This window comes from Argentina anserina, chromosome 4 (assembly GCF_933775445.1).
Source record: "Argentina anserina chromosome 4, drPotAnse1.1, whole genome shotgun sequence".
Taxonomy (NCBI): domain Eukaryota; kingdom Viridiplantae; phylum Streptophyta; class Magnoliopsida; order Rosales; family Rosaceae; genus Argentina; species Argentina anserina.
Window position 1 is genome coordinate 18,742,421 of NC_065875.1, and position 25,478 is coordinate 18,767,898.

At 38.2% G+C, this 25,478-nt stretch overlaps 2 protein-coding genes across 5 annotated transcripts; one reads left to right on the forward strand and one right to left on the reverse strand.

The window, feature by feature from the left end:
- The first annotated feature begins 7,510 nt into the window (after positions 1–7,510).
- LOC126790478 (probable GTP diphosphokinase CRSH, chloroplastic) lies at positions 7,511–12,137 on the forward strand. 4 transcript variants are annotated; one of them, XM_050516723.1, is made up of 5 exons: positions 7,511–7,913; positions 7,995–8,909; positions 9,010–9,300; positions 9,430–9,525; positions 11,108–12,137. In XM_050516723.1, exons 1-5 carry the CDS (start codon positions 7,551–7,553, stop codon positions 11,141–11,143), a joined length of 1,701 nt encoding a protein of 566 aa, XP_050372680.1. In that variant the 5' UTR covers positions 7,511–7,550; the 3' UTR covers positions 11,144–12,137. The 4 variants fall into 4 exon arrangements, with proteins under 4 accessions (XP_050372680.1, XP_050372681.1, XP_050372677.1 ...); XM_050516724.1 differs by having other exon boundaries at positions 11,118–12,137; XM_050516720.1 differs by lacking the exon at positions 11,108–12,137 and adding an exon at positions 9,770–10,214.
- A 1,691-nt stretch (positions 12,138–13,828) lies between these two features.
- Positions 13,829–18,697, reverse strand: LOC126792836 (CBL-interacting serine/threonine-protein kinase 1). The gene is made up of 12 exons (XM_050519314.1): positions 18,138–18,697; positions 17,334–17,396; positions 15,965–16,036; positions 15,778–15,885; positions 15,604–15,684; positions 15,336–15,515; positions 15,011–15,223; positions 14,806–14,919; positions 14,587–14,703; positions 14,390–14,452; positions 14,193–14,267; positions 13,829–14,102 (listed from the first exon to the last, which is right to left on the reverse strand). Exons 1-12 carry the CDS (start codon positions 18,330–18,332, stop codon positions 14,052–14,054), a joined length of 1,332 nt encoding a protein of 443 aa, XP_050375271.1. The 5' UTR covers positions 18,333–18,697; the 3' UTR covers positions 13,829–14,051.
- Between the last annotated feature and the right edge of the window lie 6,781 nt (positions 18,698–25,478).

Here is a 25,478-nt window from a genome sequence, read left to right on the forward strand (position 1 = left end):
TTTGTATTGGTCGGAGGGTAGTGGCGCGTGGGGCCCACATGCAGCCGATGTGGCACGCGCGTGTGGGAGTTTTTGGGGCAGTGAGTTGCTCCATTGAGTAGCATTTGTCAATACGAACTTATCGACAAATTTGATTATCGTATGATGTTGTTGATCTAGATTATCGTTGGTAGGAATAATTTGTTATTGACGTAAACATTGTGTTCCTTTAATGTTGGCTACTATGTGTTTGTATCGATTGTTAGTCATGTGCTAATAATGTGATTGTCTTGATTGATAAACGAATATGGTGTTGTGTGCGTGATGAAGGATGGTTATGATATCAGTTATGTGTGTCGGTTGTGTTGATGTGTTCGGGATATACGAACCGGTAGGGCGATTAGGTTTGCGTTGTCAAGGTGAGTGTTGTGGGCTTGTTGTAAATGTGAAGGTCTGGGATACCGAGCTTTAGTATTGACCGTTGGCGGTTGTAGGTTCCGTGGTTTCCGTTAAATCAGATTTTTAGCTTGGGGAATTATTGAACTACGAATAACTTGGTCCCTTATAAAAGATACGTAGACAGCCCAACCAAAAATTTGGGTTATAGTTAATTTAAATTGAGTTTTATTTGCATAAATAAATTAGTTTTGAGTCGTGTCGTTTCAACTTAATTAATTACATATAAAAGAAAATAACTAAAAACCCCCGATTTTGTGTGCATCGATAATGTTGTTTGTATTATATGACTTTTTTCATAGAATCATACTTCAAAATAGAAAGAAAAAAAACAATAAAAACCAACCATTTATGTAACAACCTCTGATCTACACTAATCATCAATAATTGTTATTAAATGCAGGGAGTAGCTTCAACATCTGTATTACCATCCTGCCCTTCTAACATCATCGGAGAAAAGGGTTGATGATGTATCACTCATTTGTTCAGATAGCACAAACAAACAAAAAAGAGAAAGAAGAAAGAAAAAATGAGAAAAAAAAGCCAAAAAAAAGGGTCCTGGAAATAAGAAAAGGAAGCAGAAAACAAAATCTCTGCATCATTCTCTTTAGAGGAGACTCGCCAACAAAATAGAGAACCTGCAAGTCGACATTGAGGGGTGAAGACTTTGAAAAGAGTTACAACAAAAATGAAGAAGAATATTTTAAAAACGAGGTATGTGCATTAGTCTTCTATAAAAACTGCATCCAACATGTGAATGAGGAGATAGACAAGGAGAATGAAAAGAATGAGAAGATGGTGTGGAATATCTTTTTAAACACCGTAACAGACATGTCTTGGCAGCTAATGCTATGATACCAAAAAAAGGAGATTCTAGATGTACCTCTCTTTTTACTAAGTGTATCTCCCTGTAAATTTTATTTTCCTGTTATGCCCTTTTAAAATAATTGATAGCTTGAAGCTCTTTCTAACCATCGCCTACCCCAAAGTGAACTAACACCGCCATAATTGAAGTTTTGGTATCATTTGGCATGTCCCATGAGTGGTCATATATCCTTATATCAAGTTACTGAAAGCTATTATGAGAATATCAATGTGTAATCTTGAGTTTCTTAGGTTTGCTGGATTAGTTTCAAGGGACCTCTTAGAGCATCTGCACCCATAAAATAGTTTTGCTCAAGTAAAAGATGGTTCCAGATTGCTTCAAGCAAATCGATTTCATATTTTGCTTAAGCAAATCGATTTTTTCACACACTCATTTACAATTTGCTTGAGCAATTCAATTTTGTCTTGTTGTGAAATGATTAATTTTTTTACCAGATATATTTACAACCAATAATAATGTGCCACGTGTCATTATCGACTCAATATTATCCAAAATTTCCGATAAGATTTTCGACTAATAGATAATTGATAGGTGTCACTGCCACGTGTCATTGTCGGTAAAATAATTGGAGCAGATTTCCGATAAGATTTTTGACTAGTAGAGAATTGACACGTGTCACTGTCGGCAAAATAATTTGACCAAATTTCTGATAAGATTTTTGACCAATTTGCTATAAAACGTTTAATATCACACATTCTATACTCACACAATTGTGAAGAATCTGAGCATATAACTCATCATTCAATCTAAACACTTAACAACATTTCCTTGTTCATCACTCTGATGAATCCTTTCAGTTTCCACAATTTTTTTCAGGCGGAGACAACGTCAACAAGAAGATGATGACGATATGGAGCAATCATTCGTGAATCAGGTGGTCATGGCAGAAGCACAACACGATGATGAATCAACACGACCAAGCGGTTCACGTCGCGGTAAAAAACCGAATAAGCCACGTCAGAGGCTATCTAGGGGACGCAATCTCATGGAAGATTACTTCATCGAACGTCTAATTTTCGACGCTCAAGACTTTCGCCGGAGGTACATGATGAGCAGAGACCGATTCAACATTATCATGACGGACCTCTACAACCACGACATGTCTTGGCATCAAAGAGAAGACGCCACTGGTTTGCTAGGGCTACTTCCCCAACAAAAGATGACCGGGGCTCGACTACCCTGGAATGTATGAAGGAGTTTTGCAGCCAAGTGGTTCATCTCTATGGTCCAAGATACCTTCGCAGTCCAACACCGGCAAACCTCACACGACTACTAGGTAAAGGCGAACGCCGAGGTTTTCCAGGTTTGATTGGAAGCATCGACTGCATGCATTGGGAGTGGAAGAACTGCCCAACCGCCTATCAAGGGGCATACTCGGGGCGAAAGGGTCGCCGAACGATTATCCTAGAGGTAGTGGCCTCGTATGATACGTGGATATGTCACAGTTTTTTTGGGTGTCCTGGAGCTAAAAATGACATTAATGTGCTCCACCTATCGAATGTGTTCTCAGAGATCCTTGCCGGAAGAGGCCCAACTGTCGTCTACGAAGTCCACGGACAGAGGTACACCACAGCTTATTATCTAGCTGACGGAATATATCCAAGGTACTCTATATTTGTCAAAACAATTTCCAATCTCCAGACGCCGCAAGATAAGCTCTTCGCAAAGAAACAAGAGGCATACCAGAAAGATGTGGAGAGGGCATTTGATATCTTACAATCTCGATGGGCAATTATACGTCATAGTTGTACATTGCACCACAAATCGGTAATGACTACCATCATGTTAGCTTGCATTATATTGCATAACATGTTTGTTGAGGAAGAGTATGTGGATGATGAGGATGATGATGAGGAAGAAGAAGACTTGCAAAACCCATCGAGGGCTTTCCGGGTTTATGATGGGCCGGTGAATGTACAAGGGAATCGAGTTCTTTTTGAGCCAATCAGTAGAGATTGAGCTAATATACAACGGTTTCACGACCGTGTTGCCAATCTCGAATCCGCTTACATCCATCGAGAGCTCTAGAGAGACTTGGTGAAACACATTTGGAGAGTGAAAACCGGTGAAATACTTTAAATATGTTTTATTGTGTGTTTTCATGATATTTGTGTTTAATTATTAAGCTTGTGTTTAATTTCAGTATGTGTTTTAATTTAATGTGTATTTCAATTTCAACTTAATAAATAAATTGTATTTTATTTCTCGAAAAATTTAAATTACATAAAATGACGAGCCAAACCCAGATTTATTCTTAGTACAATATTATAACTACTATGGAAAAAACACGCAACTTGGGTGATAACAATCCGAATATGTTTCATCGGTAGGTTGATCTTGACTAGCTTCTCCTTCATTAAGGATTGCTAGTTTCCTCTTGGTAAAATACATTTTCGAGATTGGGGTCATAACCTCCAAATCCATTGTCATGATCCTTGTGTCATTCTCTTGTTTCTTCAATCGTAACTCTTCTTCTGCCCTTGCTTCTTTCCGCTTTTGAATGTCTATGTACTCCGCATAATAATTAAGCTCACTTTCATTATGGGCTAGCCTCTTGGTATGCCATGATGCTTGGTCACTTGCAATGGTATGCAAAACCTCCACCTGTTGCTCAATAGGAGTCTTACCGTGTTTCTTTTGGCGCCTAGCTTCCTTTGCCGCCTTGGTTCCCATTTGTCTAGGTGGACTCGATGGAGCTGCCGTGTTGCTTTGAGGTGTCTCATTCAATTGGTCGTCATCCAAATTGATGGTTGGAGATGATTCAGTTGCGGAAGGAGTACCGTGGTAACTAGTTGCATATGAAGATGGAGTAGTAGGTAGCACCGCAACGAAAGATGGATGATATTTAACCATTTCCCAACATTTAAAGTGTGTAAATTTTTTCTTCTTGGCATTATAGTAACATGATTGAGCTTGTCGTTCCTGATGTAAAAAACTTATATTAGGTACTTATTTAATTACATAATTTAAATAAATTAAATAAAACAAATAATGTAACAAATTATATATATTATAACAAATAATGTAAACAATGCTACATATTTAAAAAAATTAGATATATAAATTACATAATTTAATTATATATATAATCAAATAAAAATTATAATATATGATAAAACAATGTAAACTTACTTCATCCATTAACGAAGTTCCGCTAGCTAGACGTTGTCGTGCTGTCGCTAAAATTCGCCCCATTTTTGCAAGAGTAGCTTGAACTTGTTGTAGTGAGAAGCGAGCGCGACTCAGGTCCTCGGCTCTTTCGAAGGTTTCTCACCTTGTGCTAGCTCCCAATTTTGCATAAAATTGGCATGAATTGTCTCCTACAATTTGTCCCTCTTTTGTTTGTTACCATCGTATTCATCAACGCTATGACGGACAAAAGAGATGCACATTTGTAAATCTTCGGAAAGAAGCCAATGGGTGCCCATTGTTTGGGAAAAAAAATGCTAAACGAAATGAGAGAGGAGATGGAGGAATATATGAAATTTGTTGTGCACAAATTGGTGTGAGTTCATAACAAATTGAAGTATTATTTATATGCAATTTTTTGGGAGAGTTTTGAAATTTTTGGGATTTTTTTACAATTTTTTGGGTTTATTTCCGTTCTGATCAAATAGTAGCCGTTGCCAATTAATTCTGGCTGTTTGATCGAAATTTCTGATTCAAAATGAAAAGCCCAGATCTATTAAACCCTTGGCCCATTCGGTGAGACACGTGTCAGCCATTTATTGACTCGTATTTTGTTTTAACTAGCGCGTGCATTGCACGCGCCTAACAGAAAAAAAATCGGCCTGTGCCTGACGTCACCCACAGGCGGTGGGCTCCGCCAGGCGGACGAGCAAACGCCGGAGCAAAACTTGCTCGAGCGATCGGGCGAGCAAATCAGCTCGGTTGACTGGGCGAGTAGCTCGCCTCCTCCTGCTTGCCGGTGCGAGCTTCATCTCCTCCTGCTCGAGCTCCTCCGGCCGGTCCCTCCTCCTGCTCGAGCAGCTCGCCTGCAGATGCTCGCCGATGCAGATGCTCGCCGATGCAGATGCTCTTAGTTTCAACCATTTTTTTATCAACCGGCTGAATTGAATTGCATGTATCAATGAGTAGAGCAATAGATAGTGAAAATTGGGGAGAAAGGAAGGGGGTGATTGCATAATGGGGTCGTCACAATGACTCAAAGATAGTACATCGTCTTCATTGATTATATATATTTCGTCTATGAAGATGCAATTTCATCCAAGCATATATGATCATGGATTGGGTTCTGAAAATCTAAAATTTTTGTTATAGTTGTTCTTCATTGAATTCACACCGATCTAGTAAGAGCTCTTTGAACATATCTCCAAATATATATGTATGAAGATGAGAGTGTATTCAATTGTTATGATAGATTGTAGATCTAAAAATTTGAAGAAAAAAAAAGTACAAGTGATACACAATTTGAAAAGACTGAGAAAATATATGGCGGACAAGACTGAAGACAAAAACCTGTGATAGTTACAGCTCTTGAGGTAGAACATGAAATAAAATTGTTCAAAAATCAAATGATGTGTATATAGCCAAAGTGGAGGTCTGAATAGAAACGTAAAAAAAAAAAAACACATTTGAGGAATTGGTAGAGCATTTAGACAAAATGGTTCCAAAACTTACCATAGAGGTTTATATTTTCATGATCGATGAAAACATAGAACTTGACATGGACGAAGCCATCTCAAATAAACCAGAGAACCATCGATTCAGCTGAGATAGATTAGAAAACGAGATTCGTCTCCCAATGCAGCTCAAAATAATCAACCAGCAGCAACACCAGGAAATTCTCAACGAGCAAAAGCAGCATGAAATTCTCAACTAGCAAAAGCAGTATCAAAAGCTTGATGAAGAGTCAACAAGGACAAAAAGATGGCACCATCTTTCTGTCGTCTATGACACTTCATCAAGGTTTCAACTTTTTAAGGTCTGACAAATGAGAAAAATTGTGAAAATAGATCGAAGAGTCAATAGGGAAATAAAGATGGTACCATCTTTCTATCTTTATGACACTTGATCAATGTTTCAACTTTCTAAGACTTCGCACATGAGAAAAATTGTGAAAACAGATTGAAGAGTTAATGGAAACAGAAAGATGGTGCTATCTTTTTGTCTATTATGACATTTGATTAAGGTTTCGACTTTATAAAGTATCTCACATGAGAAAAATTGTGAAAGGGAATGGAAAAGTCAACGAGCATTGATATTTGATCAAGATTTTAACCTTTTAAGGTCTGGCCGATGAGAAAAATTTGATAACGGTCGGTATTTCTAGGAATATAACACAACTTATGGCAATATCCCATTTTTAATCAAGTTATAAAAGACTTAAGGCATTCTAAAAATTGATTAAGTTGATGGTGCAATTAATTTTAATGTTAAGGCCAACTTTTTGAAAAATATTATGATAGAGGCCAGTGGTACCAGAAATACAACGACATCTTATTAGACTATTGTATTTTATAAAAAGTTATAGGACTTAGACACCTAAAATTAAATTAAAGTCAATAATGTGATCTCGGTGGCCTAATTGACACAAATATAGCACATGCAAAAAAGTATAATAGTGTTTCTTATTTCACACATCCTGACTAGTTATTATGCAAATATCAAAAATATCTATGCTTTGTTCTTTTTAAATTCTCCGGAATATGAATATTTTTGACATTTAAATATAACTCGAGACGATATATTGTTAGTTTATTTTATGTACTAATTGGAAAGCACACACCAAGATGTGTTATGTTCAATTGACAAAATGTTTTTTTGCTACAAATAATTTGATGGTTGTAAATAATGGTGGATCCAAAAGTATATGTCGGCCAAGACAAAAAAAAGTTTAGAAATGGTGATAAAGTTAAGTTAAGGGGTGAATTTATAAATTAAATTAAATTCTAATAATAGAACAAAAGAGAGGCTTCGATATGTTCTTACTTAAACGAAATGAGTTTGTTTCGGCAAGAGAGGCTACTAAAATAAGTGATAAGGTTTTGTGTGGGTATTTTTGAGTTTTCATAAAATTACTGGGTAGTTGTGGAATTACAATAACTAGAATGATTCTGGGTTTAGATAGTGGGCCCCAGCTTAATGAAACCTGATGGAATGATTCCCATTAAATGGACTCAACTCTTGGACCAAAAAAATAAATGGACTCAACTCGTCTCTGCTTTCTCCACCACCAAAGAAAGCAAAGAGAACACCATTTTCAACCATGGAGCTCTACTCCGCTCACCACCACCTCCTCCGTCACCACGACCCAATACCCAGATTCCTCCTCCGCACTGCGCCCATATTCCGCATCACCTCACCTCCGCAGAGATGCCACCGACGCTGCTTCTCGAAAACGACGGCGGCCCTGATGGAGCAGACGGGAGGGAAAATGGTGGTGGAGCTGGTCGGAGCCTTCAACGAGCTCACTGAGAGAATGGGCATGCTCTCCGGAAGTGGGTCCCACTTACTCTTCAAAGCCCTCAAGCTCTCCATTCCCTTGCTCCACGCCTTGCCTAGAACCCCGGACGGCCGCTCCTCACTCTCCAAAGCCTTGTCTTTCGCCTTAATTCTCGCCGACCTTCAGGCAAAATGTTTGGTAACAGCTGAGATCCTCAAATTGTTTCGAGCAGACGATTTATGGGTTTGTGGATGATTTTGCGTGCAGATGGATGCGGAGGTGATTTCGGCTGGGAATGCTGAGGCCGGAGCGATTTCGATCATGGCAGTTGGGAACCAGATTGGTACCGGCACAGCTCATTTGCTGCACGAGAGCATGCGTGTGATGAACACCCCTTCCAAGGTTGATGTCCTGGATGATGACAGTGCAGCTGCATTGAGGAGGTTTTGCTTGACGTTTTACGATACGAGGGCTGTGGTTCTGGACTTGGTTTTGAGGCTCGATATGATGAGGCACATAGGTTATCTTCCGAGTTATCAGCAGCAGTTGGTGGCTTTGGAGGTGATGAAGATTCATGCGCCTTTAGCTCATGCTGTTGGGGCCAACTGGCTGTCTTTGGAGCTGGAGGATTTGTCGTTCCAGTGCTTGTTTCCGAATTCGTATTTGTATGTGGATGAATGGTTGAGGAGTCATGAGACTGGGAGTGGGACGTTGGTGGATGTGTACAAGGAGCAGCTTTTGCAGTTGTTGGGGGGGGGGGGGGGGGGGATGGTTGTGGATGTGTCGGTGAGTGGGAGGTATAAGAGTAGGTATAGTACTATGAAGAAGCTTTTGAAGGATGGTAGGAAGCCGGAGCAGGTGAATGATGTGTTGGGGTTGCGAGTTATATTGGAGCCGAGGTCTGGAGAAGATGAGGCGGAAATGGGGGAAAGGGCGTGTTACAGGACTCGTGAAGTTGTTCGGTCTTTGTGGAAGGAGTTGCCTCACAGGACAAAGGATTACATTGCTAGGCCTAAGGCGAATGGTTATAGGAGTTTGCATATGGCAGTTGATGTGAGTGATGGTGTCAAGACTAGGCCTTTAATGGAAATACAGATAAGGACCCAGGAGATGGACATGTTGGCGGATGCTGGGACGGCATCCCACTCTTTGTACAAGAGTGGTCTTACAAACCCAGAAGAGGTATACTGATATATGCACTTGATAACCAGTTAATTTTGGAGGTTTTTGTCTTCTGATTAAACATGTGAATGCATTACTTGTACGTCTACTTGATGATCAGGCAAAGCGGCTCAAGGCTATAATGATGGCTGCAGCAGAACTTGCAGCATTGCGCCTTAAAGATATTCCATCGGCCAATGGTGAAGGCATTGAGACTGAGCAAAGTAAGAGTGATAGAGTGTTCCGCCTTCTTGACAAGAATGATGATGGAAGAATCAATATGGAGGAACTTAAGGAAGTCATGGAAGAGCTCGGTGCCCCAGGGGAAGATGCGTGCGAGATGATGGAGCTCCTTGATGCTAATAGCGATGGTTCTCTTAGCTCACACGAATTTGATTTGTTTCAGAAACAGGTGAGTTAAAGACTGATGATGATGGTCACATAGATTGACTATGTAGATAATGTGACCATCTTCATGTATAAAAGTTTTCTAAATTATGCTTTTTGCCACACTTATTGAAAGAATTGATTCTGGTTGCAGGTTGAGTTTATGCGTAATTTTGAGGACAGGGATCAGCAGTACAAGACTGAATTGAACGATAAACTTCAGATTGCAGAAAACAACAGCTTGATCCAGGTATATACTGAAGATCTTAGCGGCAGTACTGCAAACTAGATTTAGTTGCATATATATTTTTCTTAGTCTGATTACTTGCATCTAATGGTCATCTCCTATGTAGCACCGACACCGACACCAACACGGCGCGACACGGCAAATCTTAAAAACCTAGATCCCAACACGGCAATTTATATATAATTTAATATATATTAATGTAAATATATATATATATATTAATGTTCTTCTTCTTCACATCTAGCAGATTTTCAGCAGTCAAATCTTTCTTGGGTTCTTGAATTCTAGAGAGACCCACTTCAATTCCCACCATAGAATCACAGATAAGGCCTTTTTTGCGTCGTTCTCTGCTTTGAAGCAAAACAGAAGGAAAGTTGCGATGTGGGAACTTAGTGTTATGGCTTAGGGCTTAGGTTTTTAAAAAAAAAAGAAAAGAAAAAATTAAAATGCTGATGTGGCGTGTCGGTCAGCGTGTCGGGCCGTGTCAAAAAAGTCAACATTTTCCGACACGCCACGTGGTGTGTCGGACACTGTGTCAGGCCGTGTCGGCGTGTCGGGTAGTGTCCGACACTTAAGCCTTTGAAGTGTCGGTGCTACATAGGTCATCTCATTCACCATGTATATAAGTTATTACTACTGTAAATAACACAAATATCATGCAGTATATCATTGTTGAAAGGTCAATTGTCTGATTTCTGAAATTTACTCAAAATATCATGCATCTGTAAATCTGTAGATACTTAATAAACATGCCATTCTTATTTGTGATCAGAATGTATCAGCATTTACTTTTATAAATCAAAGGCTAGCTTTACTGTATAAAATATATATTCGATAATTGTCACCTATTTTACCGTACTAGATTGAAGCTAGTTACATAGTAAGTATCCTGAATTCTTGATTCGCTGAATACATATTTTAATGTGGAAATGCTGAAGAAGAGGTAAATTTGTTAAAAGTATGAAACCATCTGGAACGATAAAACAGGAAGCAATGCCTGAATAGTGCAGAGGGATTTGGAAATTTGGAACATGATCAATATGTTGGAACATTAACCGGAGATAGTAAGTATTGTGCTTTGAATAGCCTGAAATCGCAAGGGAAGAGATGCATCATGCACTTAGCCTTAAGCTAGAGTCGAACAGTAGGGGTAATCCAAATAGCAGCATCGACATTCCAGGGCCAATAAACACAAGTGATATTCTGAAACTTGTCTAAATTGAACATGCCCGAAACATATTCAACCTGATAGTATATGGAATTTGGCTGACATTTTGAAGTTTCTGGAGCCACAAGAGAAATTGAATAGTAGCCTAGGAATATAGCCTTGTCCCCAATACTTTTCACCTCGACCTGCTGCATGAGTAAACCACATCTGTTTCAATGAACACCACCTTGAAAACCTTGAAGCATTGGGTTTGGTAGATTCTTAACCTTGCGACGTGCCATAGGGTTTCCCATCGTTGATTCCACAAGTTATGATCACGAATGTGTACTAGGAACTCAATTTCTGGTAATGGTGCATATAAATGTAGAGCAGAGTAGTGGTATTTATCAACATCGACTGACCAAATGCTTCCTTCAAGATGACATAGGTAGAGCTGGCTCTTATGAAATATGACATCTGAAGGATCAAAATGCAATGGGATGTGAGTCCAACGTTGTTGTTCCTGACTCGCTCTTTACTTAATTTCATGGAAGCCAGCCATCCACCGGTATAGAACTTGGCTACTACGACACAACTATTCCGGTCAAGGGAAGGATCTGCAGACACGATAACCTTCTCAAGTCTTGCTTTGTGTTTCAAGGGAGGGAGAACTATGGGAGCAGCTGATTTTCGAACAGGGTTAACAAGAGTGATGGTAGTTTGATGTTTGTCTAGTGTAGCTGTAGCCAACTAACCATGGCTACAGGCCTACAGCCTAGAAGTAGCGTGTTTGTTCCATGAGGCAGTACTGGTGACTCGATATTCTTGATGAAGACTCTTCTTTCGGCTATGCTGTACAGTGAACATCGCAAGATTTTTCGGTTGGTTCCAGTGTTATGAACTTCTTTGAAACGAGAAGGGATCGATAGAGCACGGGAAGTATCTTATTAGGCCCCCAGCGCTGCGTGGTATGATAGTACTGTTTTGCAGGGATGTCATTTCTTGCAGACTACGGCAAAATTAACAAAGTCTATGAGCTCCAACATTTCATCCACACCAGAAATACAAGGCCTCCTGGAAGATTTGACCGTCCTGGTAGGTAGCTACTAGCTAGCTACTTTTGTCCTCTTAGAAGCCATATCGATCCAATTATCCAAACCCAAGGACAGGAAAAGAACATTAAGAGAATATATAGCCTGAGCCTTTTGAGATGATATACCAATCGATTGGTGCAACTCAAGAAATCTATTCATAATCTGAAGCGGAGTCCTATAGCAACAACGTTATCTGATCAGAGGCAGAAGGAAATAGTAACGAAGTCATTAACATAAAAAATTCTTGTCTATCTATATCATTGTTGAGAGGTCTAATGTCTGATTTCCCAAATGTACTCAAGATGTCATGTATCTGTAATTCTGTGATTAGCTTTTTAAAACGGCAATTCTGTATCTATTACAGAACGTACGTGGTTCTATATATCGATGGAAACTAGTTGCACAGTGAGTATCCTTCCTGGCATGCTCAATACATATTTTGATTTGCAATTGTCAAAATAGGTAAATTTATAAGAAGTATGAAACTATGCGAAAACAGAAATGCCTACATTGAAGTGTTGAACTTTATCCTCTTACAATATGTTTGAACATTAACCAGAGATAGAGCAAGTACTGTGCACTGTGATCTGAAATAGCCTGTAATCAGAAGGGAGGGGATGCCTCATGTACTTAGACTTAAGCTAGCTGAGTTGAACGGTGGGATGACCCAAAACGCAGGATCGGCCTTAATATGAGAACCATTATCTGTGGTAGTCGTTTCATCATCTAAGTTGAACACGCCCAAACCATTGCCAGACTGATAGTATATGCAATTTGGCTGACACCTGAAGTTTCTGAAGCCAAAACAGATATTGAATTGCAGCCTAGGAAAACCGCCTCGTCTTCAATACTTTTCATCTTGACCTGCTCCATAAGTTCTTCACCTCCTATTCTACTGAACATCACCTTGTAAACCTTGAAGCTTTGGCCTTTTTCACTTCTGGACATTGTGACACGCCATAGTTCTCCCCTCGTTGATTCCACAAATACATGTACACAGACTCTGGCAATCGAGCCTGTAGACATCTGGAGGAGTGGCTAGAAAAATGACTAAAATCATACATTGAGAAAATGGTTCCACAATCTACCAAGTAGAAGAGCCAACTGTTATAAATTATGACATCTGGAGGATTAAAATGTACTCTGAAGTAACTCCAACGTTGGTTTTCAAAGGAGGGAGAAGAATGGGAGAAATTGATGTTCAGAAAGGGTTAACAAGAGCTATATTAGTTTGATGTTCATCTAGAGTAGCCAATAAGTAGCCTTCTGGTTCCAGAAGCCAGTGCTGGTGACTCGAGATTGTTCATGTAGCATCTTCTTTCGGATATGGTGTAGAGTGAGCTTTGCAATATTTTTCCGTTGGTTGTAGTATCGTGAACTTCTTTGAAACCAGAAGAAGGGATCAAAAGCATGGGAAGTATCTCATTAGGCCGCCACCGCTGCGTAGCATGATAGTAGTGTTTCGCAAGAGAATGCCATTCCTTGCGGACTACGGCAAAACGAACGAAGTCGATGAGTTCCACCAGTTCATCCAGAATCAGAACAACAAGTTCTCCTGGAAGATTTGACCATCCTGATAGGTAGCTACTTAAAGCGTTTAATTTTGTTCTCTTAGAAGCCATGTCGATCCAAACCCAAGAACAGGAGAAGACCTAGCCTTGTGCTTCAAAATACGTTACGGTATACATTAATTGATTGATGCACGCTAGGAAATCTATTTAGTCTTAAATTCCTATAACAACAAGGTCATCACATATAATTTTAATGCATTTCCTTTTAACCATGTACTTAGAGAGTTAGAGGCAAATTTTGGGTCAGTTGTCAGCTATTGGGTCAGTTATCTCAAGCCACTAAAATAGTTGAGGTAAAAAAGAACCGATTAAGTTGGTTGTCTCAAGCTACAAGTGTTATAGCTTTAAAGTTAAAGACCCTGGTGATTCCGACTCAAAATAAATCCTAGCATTGAATATATGCATTAATCAATCCAGTTGGGGATGATGGGACGATCATTCAGTTTCTAAGAAAGAAGTCTGCTTATGAGTGATTGCGCTTGGAACAGTTTTGAGGGGGCTGCTGATTTTCACAAGAAAAACTTTCTTGTGATTGTATTTCAAATTGTATACTCTAAACTCTAGCATTCCGATTGTATTTCAAATTGTATTAACCAGATTTACATGGTAACGCTCAAAGAACAAATGAATTTACACAAATTGTAATACTATGCACATCTCTCCTGGCTACGCCATTTGACTCCGCAAAGAATTGGACTTCAATACCTCGTTGGCCAACTACTCTTGGCTAGCCGGAACGCCTAAATCATTTGATAGTTTTTTACATAACTGCACATACCCAAAATTCGATGTCAGTCCTCTCAGATAACGCGATAGATAAGTTTGTTGAGAGTGAGTAATCTGTAATCGAGTATATACCTGTCTATATGCAGATGGATCTCCGTATGATTTTCTTAATTCAACAACGTATAATGTTGCGCTTAACTCAAACACCTGATGCAATCACAGACAAAACTATGAGTTCACCACCTGAGTAACAAATATGTTTCTTGAGAAACAAGTAAATAGCACAACACATGTTTATGTTTCACTCGGAATTGGTTTAAATGAAGTACCTCTGCTGCAACTGAGAGGCTACCCAGACTTCTCTGCCCCTTGTTCTCTTGCATCACCTTTAACTGAAATATTGAACATATTGACGATATTTAAGCCTAATGTGCCAAAACAACATAAACAGTTTGTATATATCCCTTAAAAACAGCTATTTCTGGCTTCTGTGTGAAGAGATATCTTCCTGTTACAAAATACATACCCTTCCATTTTTCTTCTGAACAGCGTATCCCATCTCTACAACAATTTCTTCAATCCTCTGTAGTAAATCTTTTGCCGAGTGGTTGGAAGTAAATCTGATCTTCCTCTCAGACACATCCTAGATTAATATAGCCAGATATCAGATACAGTAAATGTTCAGGGCTAATTTGATGTGAAAAGCCAATTTAGAAATGTGCTGTGAGATTAGCTATACACTCACCTCTTTCTCAAAGAAACCAGAGAGGTCTAGACATGAGGACATTCCAATCAATTGAAAGGCGTTAATAAGGGTTGGTGAGTGCCGCAGATCTGGACTCTTTTCGCCTTCAGATGGCTGATATAGAAACAACAATAGTCTCAGCTTTAGCAGATAATGGAAGTAATATGTGCATAAAGTGGAACTTTGATGAAAACCTAGTTCATACCTCTTCATTTATTGAATAAGCTTCAGTGTCAACGTTTACATCTTCTTCTTCATCATCGGGCTTTGCAGGAAAGTAATCCTGCTTGAACCATTCATCTGACTTGATGTCCATCATGTTAATTCTGGTGAGAGGACTTGGATCAAGAACCCTTCTTATCAAGTTCTGTGCACTAGGTGATAGCCATTTTGGTATCTGAACATCCCCCTTCAATATCTGAAAGCCATCCAAAAACGTTAGCTTCATTTTAATGAATATCAGATAATACAGGAACTTTTACTTACAATGCTATATAACTAAAGAAAGACCAAAGAGAAGTTGTCAATACCTTTTGATAGAGAACTGCAAGATTCCTATCATCGAACGGGAGATACCCCGTCAGAATGACATATAAAATGACACCGCATGACCATATATCAGAGGCGCCACCATCATACCCTCTATTAGCGAGGATCTCAGGAGCAACGTAATTGGGACTTCCACAGGTCGTATGAAGCAAGCCATCTTCCTGATATTCAGACACAATGCAAGGGTTATGTTACAGGACTCGTAATGTTACACTCTAATGCTTGGATTGGTCGAGCGGAATAACCTACCCTAAAATGCTGAGGCAAAGCACTAAGGCCAAAGTCAGATATCTTTATGCTCCCTTTGGAATCAACAAGAATATTCTCCAGCTGCCATCAAAATTACATAAAATATAACACGTGAGCAAATTAAAAACCTATATGACACTGTGTGTCCTGCACTCCTGCAGAAGTAGAAAGTACCTTAAGATCCCGATGGAAAACGCCTTGATTGTGGCAAAAGCTCACACCATCAATTATCTGTTGGAAAAGCCTTCTACCTTCAGATTCTGTAACTCTTCCCTTTTGTGCCTGTTAACATAAGAAACTGTTAAGCATAATCAACTTTCTGACTCTTGAAAATATAATATTAAACATGTTGGCTCCTTACAATCTTGTCGAACAATTCCCCGCCAGTAACATATTCTAGGACCATGTAAATCTTGGTTTTGCTTGCCACAACCTGCATAGTTTCCATGATAAGTGAAATCAGCAGAATCAGTAGAAGCATTGTTGGCCATCACATTAATGTTTGAAAACTAAGTTCAATCGAGATCAAAGGCAGAGCCTACTTAACATGTAAGATTATGTTAATCGGTTGGAATATATATAGTGCTTTTCTCAATCATATATGCAACCAAGCTTTTCGATAAACTATTGGCACCAAGTTGCTAACGCATATGTCTCAACTCCATAGGATGGTTTAGTTTATTACATTATCCCATGTCAAATATGAAAGGCATAGGTTGACCAATGGGAAAACATTCAGAAGGAACAATGTTTTAATACAATTACTTGAACGAATAGATAACAATTCCTCCTTTGCAAATGGCAAAGCAAGTGGCTCGTAATATAAAAGACCAGTTCTATTCCAACAAATTCATATTCTGAAAGTCCAGTCATCCATAAAATCAGAGCATCATCCTAGTATGTTCGTTCTGTTAAGAAAACTTCTTTTCATATTAGTCCAAGAAAGACATAGTTAAGACTGTATTATATATCCTTGGGTAAATAAGTTTAAACTATACACTGAAAACAACATCCCATATATGCAAGTTGAGGCAATCATGCTTGGATGTCAATATACGGTGAGGCACTGGTGGACATAACCAAAATGCTGATGATCTTATCCAGCAGAATGGGGCAAGAGGTTTCTTTTCAAGGAGCCATTAGGACACGTGGGTCATGCGGTGTGGTTGATTGAAACAGAGCCCCAAGAAAATAATTCAATGGTCCAGCTCAACATAATTAGCAACCAATTAACAAATCTGCTGAGTAGTTGCACATGTTTATCAAACCAGATTTATGGCCACTTCAGAGGAGTCATCCAGTGAAGGGTGTTATTAGCTGGATTAATCATCTCCAAGAGTAAAGGAGTGATTAAAAGTCCTGGTAATTGTAAAAGTAGCTGATATAGTTCCTTAAAAAAAGGTAGCTGATATAGTGATACGGACTAACGCCTATTCAGGAAGCTAACTGGAGATGGTTACTATACTCTACGCAATTTTGGCTACCTAACCCACCAAAGATTATGTCAAACGCGTAATTGCATTGATTATTAGTAAGAACACAGCATGTGCTTTACTAATAAAGAACAGTATGCTCAACACGAAATCCCAATCAGAGTTGATCTAGACCCCATTAAGGAAAGGGATCAGTATCATATGAGAAATTAGTGGAAACAGAAAAGTTTATCTTGCTAATGATTGAGGATCATGATAAGAAAGTAAATGGACCTACAATAAGACAATACTGCATACCTCATGTAATCGGACGACGTTGGGATGTTTTAGAAGCTTCAAAGTACCAATCTCCCTCTTTATCTGCAATGAAGAATTTTTGTCAACACTAAACCAATAGACACAGAAACAAAAACGGAAATAAATCAAGCCTACTTAATTCCACCATACAAAATGAATGCCAATTCTCAGTTTCTTGTTGCAGAAAACGTCAGATTTTTATTGTAAACAATAAACGTCACGGATCATTCATGAATATCAAAGATGCCATTTTTTTTTCTTATGTAGAGTTTTAGACCAGAGCCAAATGGTTTATACATTAACTCATACACAGCCAAAAACAACAATAAAAAAAAGGGGCAAACACATCTTGCACGCAAAACCACTTAAAACATCAAAAGAATAATCTCCACCCAGAAAACCCATTAAGCCATTGATGAATGATCAAAATTTTCCAGCTCAGAAAAACAAAGGAAAATCGCTACTTTGGAGCCAAAAGACAAAAGATGAAAAAAAAAACAATCAAGAAACTCAAAACAAACCCATTGTTTAAAGATTGAAACTTTTTCCACTCATTGACACTACCCAGAAATCTCATCAATGAAAGATTGTAACTTTCCAAAGAATAGGATCACCAACTTTGAGCAAAAAACATATAAACTTAACCAAAACAGACCCCATTATTAAAAGATTGAAACCTTTTCAAATCATCAACACTATTCACAACTCCCATCATTGAAAGATTGAAACTTTCCAAACAAAAAGATCAGAACTTTAAGCAAATAGAGTAATAATCTCAAAACAAAAAAAGGGTAGAAGAAGAACCTGGTCAGCAATATTGAGATCAGTGATTCTCTTCTTCTCGAGAATCTTAACGGCAAAGGGTTGGCCGGAGCCGACGTCCTTAGCAAACTTGACTTTCCCGAAATTGCCCTCACCCAGAGTCTTCCCTAACTCGTATTTCCCAAGTCGCATTCCCTTTTTACTACAATCACTTCCACCCTTGTTTACGATCACCATGAAATAATTCAAATCCCACCTCCCCAAAACTCCCAAGCTCTCTGCGTTTGCTTCCTATCAAGGCCTTGACGTCGTACGAGGATTAAGATTCGTATATATAAGTCCTATGTCTTATATAAGAGAGTAGTTTAAAGTTGAATGAGTTTGAACAGAAGAATGGATCAGACTGCAAAATGAGAAAGGAGTTGTATAAGTCCAGAAGGGCAGAAGGAGAGAGACGTGGCTGAGGAGCTTTATCTCTCTCGCTCTGGGGATTGCTTCTCTTTATATGAAAAGAAATAAGGATCTGAATATTATAACCAATTCAATGCCACTTATATAAACACAGGTGGAGTAGATATGCATGTAAGGAAAATTGGATTTAATAGATTGGTTGATCCATGGACACGCCTAGACGTGGTGGAGAGAAGCTAACAATACGTCGTTGCTAGCTAGATGCCTCCCTCTAGAAGTGTAAATAGATACGAATTGAATTATCTTTAGGTTTATTTTTCTTCCCTTTTATAACGTGTTGGCTTTCTACTTCTCTCTTTTGTATTGTGATCTCCCCTCTCTTGAATTTGGTTCTCGAGTTAAGGTTTCCGTTTTTTCGATAATAACGTGATTAATTGTATGACAATGTGATCCATACTCACAATTGGACATATCATCTTAGTTGACTATAGAAAATTCACAATAAGATATGGTCTTTGTTGTGTGATCACAATCTTCTCTTACCAAATACCAATGATATCATATGATAGACTACATCGGTTAAAAAAAATGATACTACACTTTAGTAGGAAAAATTATAAACGAGCTGATATAACAAGAACTTAGCTTTGGGTCCATTGTCCTGTACGGTTTTGCTCTTGAGTTAGCACCCCAAAATGCGTCTCATTATGAGAACCTGACCATATTTATATAAACACAATTTCCACTCTCCCGCAGGTGATGTGAGATCCGTGATCTACCTGTCTGCTAGCTTCCTAGCCATGCGTCACAATCCACCCCCTTAAGAGGCCGACAACATCGTCGCACACTTCCGGCCGCGAACATGCTGATACCATATGTAACAACTCAACCCACATAGCTGAGATATTGTCCGCTTTGGGTCCACTGACCTGCGCGGTTTTGCTCTTGAGGTAGCACCCCAAAACGCGTCTCACTATGAGAAGCTGACCATGCTCATATAAGCCCAACTTCCACTCTTCTGCAGGCGATGTGAGATTCGTGACCTACCTGCATGTTAGCTTCCTAGCCAGGCGTCACATGGCGCTGATCAAATCTCTGTGGTGGTTTGAGATGGGTCGAAGCGGTGCACAGTGATGGGGAGACATGGTGCTTCGTTCTCCTACCTTGGTTTTTTTCTAGGTCGGAGCCGATGTATCTGTCGCAAGGTTGAATTTTTGCAGGTGGTTGTCTCGTCGTGTCATGGTTTCGAGTAGTGCTTTTCTGGCGGGGGCGGCTGTTTGACGACGTGGTGGCAACGATGTGGCCGAACGAAGGGAGGCTGGCCAGATGGACTTCGGGGCTGTCTCGTTTTCTTCTGGTTCTTGCAGGGGGCTGGGCTCATTTGAGCCTGGGTTAGGGTCAGTTTAGGTGGCATAGGTCATTTGGCCTTGGTCTATTTAGGTTTTATTTTTTTGGTTTTGTTGTCCCTCCTCAAAGTGAGATGGGTTTTGGGTGTCGGTCGGTTTGAGAGTCAATTGTGTCGTTGAGTGCACATGTTTATGGTGCATGTCATTTTCAATGATTATTTAAAGGTCGGTTTTATTTTTGGGTATCAATGTAATTGGGAGTTTGTCTCTACAAATATGTTGGAGGTTTTGATATGTGATATTATTGGAGCGGTTCTCTTTTTGAGATTAACGACGAGTAAGTTATCGACTATTTCTAGAATAAGTCTTAATTGGTTCAAAGTTGGGTCTTCTGTCTCATGTCTATTACTTCTTATAATAGTTATGTGACTAGTAGTGTTAGTTGGATGGAGTGTGTGAAATTTTATTCCACCACTGAGTTTTCTTTTTGTAATTGTAATCTTGTTTGGTGAAAAATATATTTCCTTTTCTCAAAAAGAAAAAAGAAAAAAAGAGCTTAGCTTTTATGGCCGGAGATGATCACCGAGCTTAGAATCATGTGTCCCTTGAAGATGATTGATTTACTACACTAATCCTTATACGCCGTTCTGGAATTCACATATAATGTAAAACACAAAGTATGTCCTCTTACTTGCTTAGTTTTTGCCACATTTTTTCAAAAGGTACCTATCAATCAAGACATCTCCATCTCCCTCATGCATCACAGTCCAAGCTATTTGATTTCTAACCACAATTTTAACGATGACTATTATCATTCGTTTATACACAAGATAACAATAGCAATAAAGATATCTATGGTAATTGGTAAAGCAACGAATTACACGAAAAGTCTTTTTAAGATAGCCAAACTTTTTAAGATACACAACGAATTACACGAATTACACGTGTATATAATAAGTTAATAGCGGTAGGTGTCACGAAGAAATAACACATTAATCTCGTTGTGTTTGGTTTCATATATTAATGTTGTGAAATTCATACCGAAAGGTAGATCGATTGAACGATGTTAAAAGGAAGGAAGTAAAGAGATGATACGGATAACATACTATAGGTGATGTTGTCATGTACGTTGACATATTTTGCCGTTCATTGCTTGCGGGAAGGACATGTATATGGATTTATGGTATAACTAGAACCGACTTCATTTTATTTCTTGAAGTTGTCTGCATATATAATTCCTAATTGTGTGAAGCCTTTCTAATGAGGATATATAACGCACTGGAACTCATCATTAGGAAATATATAGTAATATCATGCGAATATTATAAGAACTTAGCTTTATGGCCGGAGATGTTAACATTGTACTTACGCCACTAGCTGGAAATTAATTAACATCATGATCACCACTAATTAATAATGCTGGCTAGCTAGGCCCTTTTGTACTTAGTTTTTACCTCAAATTTTTTTTTTAGGTAACCAATCAATCTACATCTTCTTTATGCTACAGTCTCCAAGCTGTTTAATTTCTAACCATAGTTACCACGCCCTCTTATAGTTTTATCGTATTTACATAATGATATGTAATATAATAGCTATGGTAAAACGATTACACTAAAAGCCTTTAAGGATTACCAACTATACTAATTAATCTTGTTGTGTTTGGTCAAGCAGTGGCGTCATTTCTGTTCTTCGTGTGTATAGCTAGCCTTTGTTATTGTTGTTTTGTCAAAATTTTGAAGCATTGACGTTAACATGTAAGAATGATTAATGAATGATGTAAACCGGAAGGAACTAAACATGTTATACATCTACAGATGATGCTGTCATTTGACATGTTTTGACCGTCCATTGCTTGCGAGAGGGACAAGTATTATGGTAAAGGGGACTTTTTTGTAAGAGCTATGCTTGGAATGTTTCAACAAGCAATATATCTTCTCTTGTTATCAAGCAAATATAAGTTTGTGGGCGTATCATAATGGCATATTGTCTCCAATTCTATAATAATATTAAGACTATCATTTTTTACATGCACCTTAAAACTCGATTATGGATCCGAGCAATTGACTTCATGAAGCCGCCTGATTTTCATCATAGTATGTTCTCTCGATCATCTACTGCATGCGGTTAGTTGAAACTTGGCATAATAGTTATGATGATGAAGATACTTGGAAATGTTAGTGCAGAAGCATCGATGCCTTATTACGTTGTTAAGTTCTAAAAATATATCGTTCTCAGCCCCAAACCAAAACTTAACGATAGATAATAAATACGTCAGTTTGATGCACCAACAAAGAAGACGGTTTTGTGTTTCCGGAAATCGGCCTACTGATTTTTTTTGGGTTAAAGCTTGGTTGCGCACAACAAGTCAACAACGCAGTAAGCTAGCCAATTGATGTGTACCCCTAAGACAGTGTTACATGAATGACATAATTTGGTCTGGAAAAAGCAACAGATCGAATGAATTTTCTAAACTCTCTACTTTAATCACTTCGCGATTAAAATTAGAAATACCTTATCATAGAAGAATTTTTCAACTTCTATTTTTTATTTTCATCTAGAATATATACTTAATTGCTTGAGGGCATATATGGTTAGGTAGCCATGACCATAGCATTATCATAGGAAGAGTAATATGATCGACTACATATACAAGACTATAGTTATACTATACAATCCATCCCCCTTTTTCTTCAAAAAAAAAAAAGAGAGAAGAAGTTAATTTATCAAGAGACAAGGGATAATTAAAGATTTTTTTGTTTTGTTTTCTAAGGTCTAAAACCAGAATATCTTTAGATGCACGGTATGTATTTTCACATACAGTTTGAACGACCTAAATTAAAAAAAATTATACATACATGATGGGCCATGAATATAAATTATTTTGTATGACTAATATTGTGTCGTATATTATTCACGCTGTGCATACAAAATTTTATAGTCTAAATCATTGAAAATTCAAACCATGCAATATTAGCGTGTCTTATGCGTACACTCCGCCCCATTTGACACAAAAATATCCAAACTTTTCTGGATCCAAAAATACCTCGAGGTAATCCACCTTTGCTTGCAAAGACTCCAAATACATGTGGATACACAATAAGTTCCTCTCAATGATTAGAACCTAGGGTCCCTTCTCCATGACTTTATGTCCAAAATAATGTTGCCTAAATTAGAGGTTACATGTACTCCATGATACCGTTCAAAAATCTCAATTATTTTATTTTTTGCCTAACATCTTGTGAAAGAAATAATTATGATATGACATGGTGGACATATAAAAGTGCCATATGTTGCTACTAGTTGCTTTGTTCTATGGCTTAGTTCTTGTTCTAATCTATTGCGAGATCGCTTTTAGAATCTTTACACATTATTGTATCATGTTATGATGGCTAATTATGATGTATGTTATTGTTCCTCTCTTTAGCTACATATCGTTTAGGATGTACGGATAAGAGATTGATTTGCTCTATGGCCTCATCCTTGTTCTAATCCATTTCAGAAATCACTTTTAAGGGCTAACACAGTGTTTGTCTTTGTATAACATAAATATATCAGGGCTAATTGCATCTAATGTTATGTTTTGTTCCCTTCTTTAGCTACGGATCGTTTAGGATGAACGAGTGGCCGGATAAGAGTTGTTGCTTGCCTCTATATATGGCCTAATCCTTGTTCTAATCCATTCACTTCATAATCTTATTCGTTCTTTATGTCACATTAAATCTTGATATGACTAATTTTTATGTATAATTATAGTTCTACAGACCCTAAGTTGTTGAAAGAACACTCGTACAGGATTTTACATACTGATACGTATGTGGTTGCCTATTTAATTATGGTGTGGATGCCTATCTAATTATTTCAAGTGCATTGTATTGCAATTTAGATATGTTTCTATTTATTGCAGACGGCCCCTCGAAGAATTCGATCTCGAGTAAAATTAGTGATATGCGATAATGGCATGAAGAATTATGTTCATGAGCCAGCTTTTGAAGCCTTTGAAAGGTTAATTAGGCGAGATGATTCCATCATGATACTGATTAAGAACAAGTGGACAATCCTATTGCTGCCTTCCTTAACCTACCATGTCTTTCTAGATCATAGTTAATTCATCCACTAAAAACTCTGAACAAAAAAGCTCTTTAGTTCAATCGATCAAGTAGAGTAGACAATCAAATCTCTCAAATGTCGCCATTGTTCTTCTTCTTTCTTCTCTGTTAGAAGAACATGCGCTATAGTTGTTCTCTTCCCAATTAACGTATTGTCATTGTTTTTCAATAGAATCTGAGGACCACAATTAATAAGTTCTCAATTTTCCTACCATGGTCTTTTGGTTTGGAGCAAAACTATGAAACTAGAGTACCAGTAGAGAAAGCAACTCTTTTTTTTTTTTTTTTTTTGAGAAGATAGAGAAGGCAACTCTTGCCTCGATCAGAATATCAGAAAGAAAGGGACCCGTTTGCTAATTACATCTTCACTGGAGGAAGGACACCACATACTGCATTGTTCCAAATTACATTTTCCTTCTCCTTGCATGCGTCTTTTGCCTGTCGTTTATATATATAATAATACATGTATGGCAAAACATCCTATTCTGCACGACTCGGCATGCAATGAATGGAATAAGAACAAAATTATTTATGCTTTATGATTTCCATCTTCTTCGTGATATAGTTTTGGACCCTTATTGGAAAGCCTGAATAACGTCCTTGCTTCAACTACAAGTAATTAAATCATACACTACACTCTACAACATTTTGTTCTACTAATTTCATATACCAAACACGGGGTTCATGAGTTAGGTTAACATTCATTCATGTCGTACATATTGTTCATTTTAAGTTTTGCGTGGTTTGATGATCAAAATAATTGTGTCTCACAACTTAACACTAACTTTCGGTTCTCTAGATTAGAAAGGCGATCATAAGTCAAAACATTTTGCATATATGTGGTGCACATTCGGCAGTGATGCACCTCAAGATTGTCACATGCATGCAGATTGCTGAAAAAAGGAAAGGCTCAAATCTTGAAAGGCCATTTTGGCTGGGCAAATATATGCCAATACTTTCATTTATCATAGTTCACTGTCAATCTGTCATGAGGGTCATCCGATGTCGCTATTCATCTAATCATGGCGTACAATATGTAGTCTACAATCGCAAATCTTTCTAGTCCTTTACACCCTTTCTTCAGTTGATAGTCTTACTCCAAAAATTGTCATGATCTCGCTGTCCTAATCCCAATTCCACATCAAACCAATTGTCAAGATATCCACCACAGCTGCATGGACCCGAAGTGCATAACATAACCAAGAAATGGCCCAAAGGAGTATGTAATTGGACCCAGTTGTTCTTAAAGGGATGTGCAGAATGCAGAATGCAGATCAAGCAACATTGCATTCTGAAGTTACATGAAATAATTAGCCTATCCAGCTTCAGATAACACACTCCTATTGTTTGTATCAGAAATTGGGTAACTTGACAATCAAATTAAGAGGTGTAAATTATGTATGACACAACCCAATTTGCAAAATCACAACTGATAGATTAAGCTGTCACAAATTCAGGAAAACTGTAAAACACCAAACACAATAACACAAGCCAACTACTGTCAAGATATCCACCACAGC